The sequence below is a fragment of the Egretta garzetta genome, unplaced genomic scaffold (genome assembly GCF_000687185.1).
Source record: "Egretta garzetta isolate BGI_Z169 unplaced genomic scaffold, ASM68718v1 scaffold211, whole genome shotgun sequence".
Taxonomy (NCBI): Eukaryota; Metazoa; Chordata; class Aves; order Pelecaniformes; family Ardeidae; genus Egretta; species Egretta garzetta.
In genome coordinates, this window is record NW_009258673.1 from 774,032 (window position 1) to 786,934 (window position 12,903).

The following is a 12,903-nucleotide window of genomic DNA, read 5'->3' on the forward strand; positions in this document are numbered from 1 at the left end:
TCCCCCTCCCGGGCCGGGCTGCCCCCCCCAGCTCCTTGTGCCCCCCAGCCCCTCGCTGGTGGGGTGGGGTGAGCGGCAGAAACGGCCTTGGCTCTGTGTGAGCCCTGGGTTATCAGCGCTGCTTCCAGCACAAATCCAAAACCTAGCCCCATCCTAGCTACTGTGAAGGAAATTAACTCTGTCCCAGCCAAAACCCAGTAAAATTATGTAGTTCTCTACTGAGTGAAGCATCTGTTTGCTCTATGTTCCAGTCTGCTCCCTGATATGGTGCCAAGTTTTGCTGTTCTAACATAACTCCAGTAGTAGAGCAAGAAGCAGGAACAACTGGCTCTTTTTTTTTTTTTTTTTTAAGTTTCCTAGCGTAAAACTTTTTAACTTGGGCACTTCTGGCTCATCAGTGCTTTCTGGATAATCTCTCCAACTCAGTGAGTATCTGTCCAGGTTACAGATGAGGAAGTGAAGCACCAGGAGACCAACAGCCAATTTGTCCATGACTTGAAAAATGCAACTTGCAGTTCTCTGCTCTTCCTGTGATCTGGTACTTCTCCACTGAACGTCTTGGGACTTAACCTGGTTACATCTGTAGCATAACCTGCACTAGCAATGTAGTCAAAGGACTCGGTTTCCTTTCCGATGAAAGTCTGCTGCTACATGGGCTTTGCCCAGTAAGTTCTGATATTAAAACTAATGAAGTGTATTCCTTTTCCTATATATTTGTTTTATTTCCTGACAGCTTTTATGGTAGTAGAAGGTTTATTGTGAGGCCTTCTAAAATTTTTGGTGTCCTGGTAAATAATACGTATGTTGTTTATATTTTGGGATGGTGGAAGTATAACCTACTCTAGCAGAAATAGATGGAAATGCAGACCCTGTCTATTGTATGCTTCATAGTTCGGTGCAGGTATGAAGGAAGATCTAACTCTGAATCAGGAAGACTATTAATTTTTGAACTGAAAATACAGTTTACTGGCTTAGTATGAGAGAGACAACAATTACCATTGTATTTATCAGTTATTCCTAAATGCGTAATGACATATGTCTGAAAATTCAAAAGTGAGGTCTTGCTTCCTATTTTATCATAACAATGTGGTTCCTAGTTATTTCCAAGTCTCATAAATTTTCAGAATAGCGTTCAGGAAATAAGGTTTGAGGCTGTGCTGTACCTCACTGCCTGGATGTACTTCAATTTAGAAACAAGAAATGTGCTGTATTAACTGAGGAAATGTGTATGGCTGGGAGCAGCAGAAAGCGTTCATGACTTGATCTGGTTTCCCAACAGAGTTGTGGATGCTACAGAAAATTCCACAGGTATTAGTAGTGGTTTTGCACAGGTTTCTTTCTTAACATTTAAGCTTGTTTCTGATTATCTCTAAGATAAGGTCGTGGGCTTGGGAGCTATTGAAAGAAACTGCTTGCTGTGCGTGAAGTTTAAATGCAGCACCACCTACTCGGAATACGTTGATCCACATAGGAAATGCTCAGCAGCATGACGACCGTTGTAGGATAGCCTGGAAAAGTAAATACACAAATGGTCCCTCATTTGGATGCCTGTGGCTTTCCGTGTTCCCTAATAAATATTTAACAGACACAAGTCTGATCACTGGCATTTTTGTGTAAGGCCGAGCTGTGATATGTCACTTTTTTTGGTGTGAAATGTATTCAAATAGAAATAGCAAAACACTTAAAATCATGAATATCTTTACATAAATTAACATATAAATTGGTTGAAGACAGCACGATTGTATTGACACCAGAGAATAATTGTAGTGGATTGATAGGCTGCTTCTCCACAGATGGACAATTAAGTTTTGTCATCTCCTCGAGGAAGGTATTCAAGCTCAGTGTTTGCTGAAGAACAGCCTTTCTCGATACGCAGCGTGCTGTGTGTTCTGTTGGTGACTTCCTAACATTACTGGAGACATTTTTAGGTGTCTTCTGATGTGGGTAAAATAGGCGCAGAGCGGATTCTTAAAAAAACCAAATAATTCTTTTTAAAGATCCAAGTGTGTGGTAAATGCTTTTGAGACAACTGGAGAGCCTTGCTTTGACGTGTGCGTGCAGGATTTCTCATGCTTGTGCTCTGTTATGAATTTAGCATACAGTTTCTGTAAACATCGCGGTCACTAAAAGACAACTCAGATCACTTCTGAAAACAGGATTTCTGTCAGAGAGCTCCTCTCAATTAATTAGTCTGCTCTTTTGGTAGATCTGCAGATAGTGAGTTTGGGCTTCTCTAAGCTTTGTGACCTGAGCTAGGCAGCTTCTGTGTTCATGTGAATTGCAAATCAGTGCTTCAGTTAATTTTTTCACTGGACCTACTTGCATAAAAGGAGTCTATGCTTTTAATTTTCTATCAGTGATACGCCACTTTAGCACAGTCAGCAGTCCCGTACTGTTTATCACCTCACTGTGATAGGATAATAAAAGTATTTTGAATGTGTGAAAATGCCATTTTAATGACTCCAAATTGTTTCATTTCCAGGGATCAAGGCGGTCGGACGTTGTGTGGTGTTATGAGAATTGGCTTGGTTGCAAAGGGCTTGCTGATAAAAGACGATATGGATCTGGAGCTGGTTCTCATGTGCAAAGAAAAACCCACAAAGACCTTGTTATGTATAGTTAAAGACAATCTCCCAGCTCAAATTCAGGTGAGTGAATTTAGGGTAGTCCTATAACAGTGGCTGCTTGCACTGCACGGTGTACTTGGGAAAGGCTGGAATTTGTTCCAGGAAAAGAGACGAGTGATAGAGGTTAAAGAAATATACTTCAAATCTAGGACGACATCTAGGGGGTGTGACATCTTTAATGTGATGACGTGAAGTAGCTATTCACAGAATTTAACATCTTACTCCTGTTGTTTCCTAATCCCTTTTCGTGATGTGTTTTCCTATGATAGCAGCTAACCTCCCTATTTGGTAACTAACCCAGCTGATTTTTGCTCTCTGGTCCAAGCACTAATGTGAGCTAAATCACAGTCCCAGAAACCTTCCCTGCTCGAGCATGTGAATCTGTCTGTATTGTTGTCCCCTGTCCCCCTGCCTGCACCTTAAGTTCTACGTTGCAGCTGCTTTGCTTCGCTTGGGCTGTTCCAAGATAAACGCCTCTGTACTTCTGGAGTGAGAACAAGTCGCTTTAGGTGGTCACTCATTTTAGCTCATGTTGATCATGAGCTCATAATTCTTGTTATTTATGGCTATGTAATTCTGATGTTGGCATCCAGTAGGCAGCACTTACAGCTAATACTGGTCTCTTTAAAGCAGCTAGGGATCGCACCTTTTGGACAGAGTTCTGAGCCTGAGTAATCAGTTCAGCTTCCAGACTGACGTATGCTGTTGCCGAGAAACTGTGCCCTAAAGTACTCAGCTGCAAGTGCCCCTCTCCAAACTATGTCCAAACTTGATCTGCTTTTCTTCTGATCTGCTTTCTGCCTTGTGTTTATTTCCATATAGACAGTTTTGTGTTTTACTATTCTTGACAGATTTTTGTTCTTGCTGCTCATTTATTCACATAAAGGGCTTGTTTTAATGAGATAATGGGCCTGCAGATGGGGCCCTATCCATAGCTGAAAACGCTAAGGAACTATTGAGTAGTAAAGAGTAAATTTTACTCGTTTGTAGTGAGGTGTGAGATGAGAAGGGTTGAAAGTGATAAGAAAAGTTAGCATATGCTTCCAAGAAAGTGAGAACGGCAGAACAGACGTAATTAAAAGATGTGAAGACTGCAATGAATTCAAGAGACAAGTAGGTAAGATCCTATGGGGAAGCATTGTGAGGGAAGGGATTATGGAAAACATGAGGCAAGAGGAATCTGACTCATGGAACAAGCTACAACTGTCATGGGCATGAAAGACAGCGAGAGGTTCTGCAGACGCATCAGGTAGAGGAGGGCGAAGGAAGGTGTAGGCCAGTTAGTGGACAGGAGGAGCAAATGAGGTACAGAGACGTTAACAGCTTCTGCTTTGCTTCTTGGGAGGCTTGTAGTGAGCAGATGCTTAAACATTTTCATCCCAACAACAAAGGAGCTGGAGGAGTGCTGACTGCAACAAGGAAGGAAGTTAGAATATATGTTAGGTATGTTCTAACTGTACGGCCTTGCTGAAACAAACGCACAAGCACAAGGAATAGCTTTAGGACTCGGAACCATCTGTGTTCTTTGCACGTCTGGAGGTCGAGAGAGATCCCAAAGGACTACTGAAGGACCTGCAGATACAGATCACTTGAGACAGCTCTGACACAATGCACATTAATGGGACGAATTATAAGGCAATTTGTAGTATTATCTACAAAAGAAACATAAGCATTTACTGGTGTGCTGTCAGGAGCAGAAGGTCAGGTTTTCCAGGTGATGTCAGGGATCTCTCCTGGGGCTGGTATTAATGAATGAAGTGGGTGACAGTGGGGTCTTGCACCCAGTTTCAAGTGCTGCGTGGAAAAGGAGAGAGAGAGGTGGATGGACAAGTTGGAGAAAATCAGATGAGTGAGACTGAGCATGTAGAAAACCATGTACTTGAAATTACCTGGTTTGGAGAAAGTCAAGACCAAATGAAGGTGTAAGCTCTAAGACCTTAATGGTTATTTATAAAGGGACAGTGATTCCGTGTCTCACATGGCTACCAAAGGTAGGATGCGAAGTGATTGGGACTGTAGCAAGGGGCAATTTAGTTACAAAACAGGTCATCTGAATTATGTGTGGCTAAGAATCAGAGTAGACTGGAGACGTGGTGGAATCTCTGTCGCTACGGCATCTGAAGAACATCTTAGGGCTGGTAAGAGATGGCCAGGGGATGTTGGGTCCTGCTTCATGGCAGGTACGTGGATTAGGCGAGCTGGTGCAGCTCCTGCACTGGAGTCTGTCGCCCATTTGCACTGACGGTGACGGCTGCGCTGGTCGTACTGCGCATGAGAGCCTTTACGTTTAGAGGCAGCGTTACCGGAGAAGTGTGTACTTAAGAACAAACATTGCTGGTGGTATTTAGCACACGAGCAGCTTCTTTCTTCAAAAAAAAAAAAAAAGTGATAATATGGTGGGACTGCTTAGTATTCTCATTAAATTTGCTGCAGACCTTTTTTCTTAAGCATGTTACGGGGTTTTTCTGTTTGGTTTTAATGAGGGAGGCAAGGCCTTATTTGTTATTGCAATGTCTTGTAGGCGCCTCATTATTTGAGGTGTATGCACATACAGAGATTCTGCAGTTCTTCAGTTGATTGGGAGATTCTTGAAATCTTTCTTGGTGACTTTCAGAAACTTACAGAAGAGAAGTATCTCGTGGAGGAGCATGTAAATGAGGCAGCTATTATTATTCGTAACACAAAGGAGCCCAAGCTAACTTTGAAGGTGATACTTACATCCCCTCTCATTCGAGATGAAGCAGAGAAGAAGGAAGGAGGTACACAGAGCGTTTTAACTTGTTTTTCAGACTGTTCTATCTAAATGCCCTGACTGTGCAGCACAGGGTTAATTGGGAAGTAGGTTTTTAATGGTGCATGGTGTACTGACTAGACTGGCTATTGCCACAATAGGTTACATTATTTGTGCCTTAAAAAGACAACAGTCACTTAATTCTCATGTAAATATGCATAGTTTTTATTTGCAAGCAATATTGCTACAGTGTTAATTTTGACGTACAATTAGATCTTAGTTCTGCTTTCTTTCAGACTTGATAGTTAATTCTTGAGCACCCCAGCGCTGCACAGTCTTGTTTTCAAATTAAGTCAGTCAAGTGGGATTGGTTTGTAGTATCTTGAAAAACTTATAAAATTGTTTCTCTTTTTACATTTAAAAAACCTCTCCTGCAAAGCTCGCAAGTACGTCGTCCTGGCCCTCAGTTTTTATTAATCGATGATACATATGTGTGTTTGTAGCATTAAGAATTTCCTCACTGGGAGACAGTTGAAGTTACAGTGCTATAATACAGCACTTTTGCTTCTGAATTGAATATTGTACCTCATGTCCTTAGAGCAAAATAGATATAGAAAACCATAACTTAGTTTCTTTCTCTTCCTTCTCCCTAACTGCCTGGCGTCCAATATAGTTACGTGCCCCTCGTTAAAGGAATGTTGACTGGTAGTATCAATGAGCTTGGAAACAAACCGAGAGAAATAGAGAAGAGCAAATGTAGCCGTACTTTGTTTTATTTTTAAAATCTTGTCAGTAATTCCTGCTTCCGCTTCCCAAACCTATCCCTAGAAACTTTGCCACTGGATGATGTCAGACCTTTGACCAACTGGCCACTCTCTGTCATGACAACTGAGGCAGCTGGGCCCGTCTGGGCTAGGGAACTCCCTGTTGCTCTCTTCCCATCTCTAGACTTGCCACGAGTCCTCCGCTTCCTCCCCGCTCCCCATGAAGTCCCCGCGCAGTGAGAAATGTTGGTCAGTTTCCCTTCGCTTTTCCCTGAGGCCGTGGCAGGAAGGATCCCGTTCCAAACGAACCGGAACACTTTGGCAGCAGTTGGATGCAGACAAATCTTACAAAACAGATGAATGGCAAAGATTTCCTAATTGCAATGTCTGTTTTTTCTCAAATTAGTAACCATGCTCTTTTGCAAGACCACAAAAAATAAATTGCGTATTACTTCAGTTGTTCAACTTCCCATAAGATGCTGAGATCAGCGGTTGCAGCTGATATGTTTTTGTGAGAAAAGAGCACAAAGTGCGGAACAAATCATGATGTAAAGGATTTGTAAGGTTCTCGCAGGGGATACCGTTTTGCACAAAGGCTTCCATCCAAGTATTTTCTTGCAAAAAGTGATGCCATTGTGCCAGTAAACTCTAGGGACTCCTGAGTTCATCTCAAACTGAATGAGGATTTGAATTTTTACCCTTTCTGTATTTAAAATGTAGGTGTTTTATTTTCAGTATCTTAAAATACTTTCAAAATTCTTGACTAATTTTTTTTTTTTAAACTTAAAATGGTTTTACTACCTCTTAGAGTGGTGTTATGCTATCATTCCTGAACAGCTGATAAGGATAGTTAATAGGGTAATGGATCTTGTTTTAAAGCCCAGGTTCTTTGACATTGATTCATCCCAAGTGAGCAGAGACATTTATCGTATTCCTTTTCAAAGGTACGTGAAACGTTACGCAGACGTCACTAAGTAAATTGAAAGGCAGGAGGGACACTTCTTTCCATGATATTTCCAACCCTATTTAGGTCACTTTCATTTCAATTCAGACCAAAAAAGTTTCAAGGGAAAATATTCAGAGAAACTGTCCAGTGAAAATACCTTGATCCCCAGAGAAAGTTCTGCCATATTTTTTCAGTACTCCTGAATAATCCGACCAAATATAAATACACTTTCTATGCAGTTTTAAACACTGTTTTGAGTTTATTACATACATCCTTTTGAACAAAGGACCTCAATGCTTGCCAACTTGCCTTTCATCTTACGTGTAAGATAGGCCGTTGGGTTCCAGGCGCTGCCGGCTGTTTGCCCCGGAGCCGCTCCCAGGGAGCAGAGGCTGCGCAAAACTGACCAAGGTTTCGGCGTTCGCTGTGATTAGCACTAATCTGTCTCTAACCAAACCCGCAAGGTTAGGTGCAATGGACCTCGTTATCAGTGCTCCCATTTGTTCTGTAGGAATGCTGTGTGTGCCTTCATGCCCTGATGTCAGAATGTATCAAAAAACATTCCTGGATTTCTCTTCAGTCCCCACCTCTTTGGAAAAGTGTTCATGTTTAAGATGTGGTGTTTGTCCTATTTGTTTTTGCTGCTTGTTAGCAAAAATAAATAAATAGTGGCCCAGTGTGTGTGTGCATTTCGGTGTTTCTCACAAATGGCTATCCATAAAGCTCTGCTTTCTCATGTTGAGAAGTCAAGCATCTAAAATTCCTGCATTTTGCATCGGTTTAAATTTTAAACTTCTTAAGAAACTAAATTCTTAGTCATAGCATCAAATATAAATTGGGCTTTCCAGACCAGAACCTTGTAGCTTGCACATCTGTTGTTGTTACTGTGCACTCAGTAACAACACGCTTATGTAAAAATAAACAAGTTCATTTACCAAAGTGGGGCTGAAATCAACCTGGCACCTTGAGCAGCCGCAGTGTAATCGGCCTGCCTCTGCTGCTGCCTTTGGGCGGGCGCAGCCAGCGATGCTCCAAAGGTGCCGAGTGCCCTTGAGGGGGCAACGAGCCACAGATTTACCTTGCCTCTATGGAGAAGACAACGCTCCTTGTATGGCTGGCTGCAACTGAACAAAGTTGGCAGCTACTGCGTGAAGAGAACACGTACGGCAAGTGGGGAGAGAATTACCGAAGGATTGGTTCTGTGTTACGTAGTGTGAGCTAATGCCAGGGCTTTATTATTAACCGTTTATTAAACTCCTCGTATCATTGCCCTTGTTAAAACCACAAGAAAAAAAAGTAAAGCTTTGCGATCACATTTGAAAATTCTGATTGGGTCTCACTTTCCTGACTGGCAGAGCATGAAGAAACATGCTGTTCTCCTGAGGGTGTTGAAAGGGAGCCTGCCGCAAGCCGCTCGCCCTCTTCACTGCCTGTTCTCTTCATCTTTCCGTTTAATAGAATCTTGCACCCAAAAGCTGGCTGACTGCAACATCTGCGAAAGGTGCTCAGGACACTGGTGCTGAATTGGCAACTGGCAAAATTCTCCAAGATACTTGTAATTTAGACCTTTGGAAATAGCCTCTATCCTGTAGGAAGAAGTGTGAGTCTAACTTGTTGAAACAAAGTAAATCTTAGGAAATTTTTCATTCACCTGAATGAGAGATGACACATGTTCTGTTTGTTTTGTAGTTTAAAGGAAAAATTAATTTGCTCTGTCAACGGCTGCAACATGTTTTAGCGAAGCCTTGTACGATACTAAGTAAAAGTCCCTGGGCATTTAAGGACCCAGTTCATTGTAAGAAAATCAATGATTTTGCAGTCAGTCACCTTTGCCATTTCTAACGTTTTAAAAGAAGATTCTGATCATTCATTGACAATAGTTGTTTTATACAGTACATGAGCTTTAAGCAGATGTTTATATTGTCCACAATAAAGTTTTCTTACAGAACTACGTAGACGTACATTTAGTAATTGTGTGCCACAAAACATTACTCCTGAAAATACCGAAACTGCAAAGGAAATTTAGAAGCAAATCTCGTGTTCCAAAGTGACCTGTTCTGCTCATAGAAATCCAGCGCTTTGAGACTTTGCAGCTTTTATGTGGAAAATGGGCAAGAGGAGTGATTAATGCCAGTACTGTAATACTGCTGCTGAGGGCAATAAGAAACAATGCAAATATCTGCTGTGAAGTTCATTGGGGTTAGAAAATGAGCTTATAGCACTTAAGTCTTCTGCTGACAGCAGAGCCAGCAGGTGTAACCTGCAGCTGTGAACTGGCAGACAAGATACCTGGTTCTGTTCACTTTTACACTGTTTTGGTTTTTTTTTTTGGCTTTGGGCTCTTTTATCCGCCATAACATAATGTGCTTTTACCAGAGTAACTTTCCTGTTGAATGGCATAGGAGGTGAAGCAACTTTAACGTCAAAGATGCGATTGCACATGCAACCAATACTATCCAAAGTAACCCATGAAAATGTACCTTGAGATGTTACTAGTAAATCATACTGCAAACTGCTGGTACTTTTTTCTCCTAACTTGTCCTCATACTTGAAGGTCTTGCTGGATTTTGCTTATCTAGCATAGTCTTCAATTTGGAATGGATATTGTATTTCATTCAGACCTGCACAGGTCTCTGCAGACCTGGAGAATTGACCATTCTGAATAATGAAAATAATATGTTTCAAAATTAATTATTTTGAAATAAAGAGTAATTGTGTATTCTTAGGAAAGTCACATACTCAAGGTTTTAGTTGAGCCATGGATTCATTTTGTTCTTCCAATACGATGTCAGCTAAAAACTATAATCTCTTCAACCTGATTTCACAGATATGCAAAATCTGTTATTTGTGCAGTTTCCAGAGAATCTGGATGCTAATAACTGCTTAGGATTAAAAAAGAAAAAAAATCAGGACAGAAAGGACTGATGTGTAATGTCCTTCAGCACAGAATTGGGTGTGACTGCTAAAAGCAGTTTGTTGCATGTTGGATAAAGAAAGAGAAAGGGGGGAAAAAAAAAAGAAAAAAGTGTAAACCTGAACAGAAGATACCAGTGTCTTGTCTCAAATCCTTCTTTGAATTTCCTCTGTTGATTTCAGTTGCTGTTGGGAAGAGATTTAAACACGAGGGGACTATACCCCCCCCTAAATCCTTAATAATCTGGAAGTTACCAAACTTCTTCACTTCTTTCATATGTTCTGGTTATATGAAAGACTAATCAAACTGTAAAATTTCATACTAGCTTAATTATATATTTCTTTCATTGAATTATATTGGCTAGTACTGTTCACGCTGTAATATTTCAAATATATTCAATGTTTTTCTTTGGAATTCTCAACAATTGCATGGACAGAACTTCACTGTCTGCCTATTACAAATTTTTTTTTACCCCCGAAAGAGTATCTTCCTCTTGTCAAAAGAAGCTTGTCTCTGAAATTCTGTGCCATTTTTGTGCACTTGGAATAAAAGTCACAAAGAAGAGAAAGAGGAAGGGAAAAAAAAAAAAGCTCAGTGCAACCCAAACAAAAAAAGAAAAGGTGCTATATAGCTATTTTCTGCCCTGAAATGTGTTCTACATTTTTAATAAGATCCCAGATTGTCTGTAGCAGTGGCCATCTTTATTATTACTATTATTTTACAAGGAGTGAATGCCTTTGCTTCTGTTGCACACGTGCACATTTACTACCTTTAATGGCTTGTTTAAATTAAATAACACAGTGCACTTAAATTCTGGGAGTCTTATTATCTCATTGAGATGCTGCCGCTCTTTTTGTATTGTGACAGAAACCCCTTGGTCAAATTGTATCTGTCTCTTTTTATCCCATTTTTACCAGTAGATAATGTTGCGATGAAAGATCCTCCGGACTTATTGGACAGGCAGAAATGCCTGGAGGCCTTGGCGTCTCTGCGGCACGCCAAATGGTTTCAGGTTGGCTATTTGTTCTTACCTTGTTGTTATTGTAGCCTTACGAGGTTTAATTTGAGACAGTTTTAATTTTAATGCCTCTTTAATTTCTGACTAGTCCCTAATAGAGCAAAGGTCTAGAATTCCGAATTCAGTGCTGTACTGTGCAAGGGCAAACGTGACAGGTAGACAGCCAGCTGGTCTAGAGTTGTCATGAGGCTACAAAAGCAATCTTGACATTTTGCTTCCTTTTTTGTATGTCTCTCTAAATTGAAGTATTTTACCTTTATATAACTGGTTTTATTTTGCATGAAGCTGATTAAGTATTAAGTAATAATAATTAAAAAAAATCTGTCCCAGGACTCTGTGCATTTAAAGAAAAGCAAAATTGAAGGCCAGGTTTTTGCAGGTGTATTGGAATCATTTTGTTTGTTTTAGGCCAGGGCAAATGGACTAAAATCATGTGTAATTGTCCTTCGTATTCTGCGGGATTTGTGCAACAGAGTCCCCACATGGGCACCACTGAAAGGATGGGTGAGTACAGAAAGAGTCAAAGGCCACAAGGTCTCAGATCTCCCGAGAACCGTAGCAGTGTCTGGATTGGAGAAAGCGGTGCATTGTATGAAACTCCTTCTTAACCCCCCCCCTCCTTTTACTCCTTGCTGTTACCTAGGTAGAAAAATGCTCTGGGAAGGAAAGAGCGTGAGCATGTGTTCGGTCTGAGAGATGTCCAGATACCATGGAAAGAGGCCCATGTCGTGGGGCTTTGCACATCCTCATGGATTTGCAATAGAATCCCACTTGTTGCCTCCCAAGTTTAGCTTTTCAAAAATATCCCACTACTGTGACAGCGCAGCTCCTACCAGAGGATACCATTTCATGTTGGCAGGTTTGGGGGGGGCCAAGCGCTCTACATATCCAGAGAGGAACGCTCTGTAGGTCAGCGGAGGCAGTGTTTTCTCTCCCGTAGAACTGATAACCCTTTGAGAGGAGGAGAATACTCACATGGCTCAGCTTTCGAAGGCTCCTCCTGTTAGACTTCCTGGGCAGTTAGTGGAGAGCAGTTGGTTTCCTCAAGGTGCCTCAGAGCAGGGAGCCAATAGAGGTGCCATGAACTGTCCTCTGGGATGGATGTCTCTGTCAGGCCTGTAGTGGATTAAAAATGAAGTAGGCTGATGTGAATATTCTTCCCCTCTACCCCTCCATATTTAACTGCAGTTATGGTTACCCTTGTGTCCATACTAATCGTGATTTAATGTCTTCTAGCCACTCGAGCTTATATGTGAAAAATCTATAGGTACTTGTAATAGACCTTTGGGTGCTGGGGAAGCTTTGCGACGAGTGATGGAGTGTTTGGCGTCTGGAATTCTGCTTCCCGGTAAGGGGCCACATTAACTTCAGGAACACAGTCAGCCTTAATGTTTTGCTGTTGCTGTATGGCTAGATGAAAAATGCCCGCCTTAAGCTCTTAACCTGCAGTGTAGCTAAATGAATGGTTTCTTGTTTAAAATTAAAAGAAAATTTTAAAAAAAGGAAGTTGCATGGTTTGCATGAGTACATCCAATGCAGTAGAAGCTAATGGGGAATGCTAGGTTTGTTTATAAGTTAACTCCTATTTCATTAAGGGGTTGCAAACAAATAGACCTAATGACCATCTGCTTTCTATAGATTCATCGAAATCTACATATACAAATCATTTGGGTTTTTAAACCTCCTGCTTTTTAGTTCACACTATTATACACGTGCAGCGTCAAGCCTGATGAGTTCTGTGGCCGTTGCCGCAAGGGAGCGCAGTCTCGGGGTTAGCTTGCTTTGAGCTGTGAATCCCTTACTGGCAAAGGTGCGCCCCCCGCTCTGCTGAGGTCTGAGCCTGGCTGTTGCACTGTCCTTCAGCCCCCACTTTCATATTGCTCCTCCTTGACTCCCAGTAACC

At 41.4% G+C, this 12,903-nt stretch overlaps 1 protein-coding gene across 1 annotated transcript in view; it reads left to right on the top strand.

Annotated features, from left to right (window-relative positions):
* LOC104135201 (spermatid perinuclear RNA binding protein) overlaps positions 1-12,903 on the top strand; it is a 32,071-nt gene that overhangs the window by 4,533 nt on the left and 14,635 nt on the right. Inside the window, exons 3-7 of the mRNA XM_009648823.2 lie at positions 2,483-2,648; positions 5,242-5,386; positions 10,900-10,994; positions 11,409-11,504; positions 12,237-12,348. Of these exons, the coding sequence (XP_009647118.1) occupies positions 2,483-2,648; positions 5,242-5,386; positions 10,900-10,994; positions 11,409-11,504; positions 12,237-12,348 (614 nt within the window). The remainder of the gene's footprint in view (positions 1-2,482; positions 2,649-5,241; positions 5,387-10,899; positions 10,995-11,408; positions 11,505-12,236; positions 12,349-12,903) is intronic.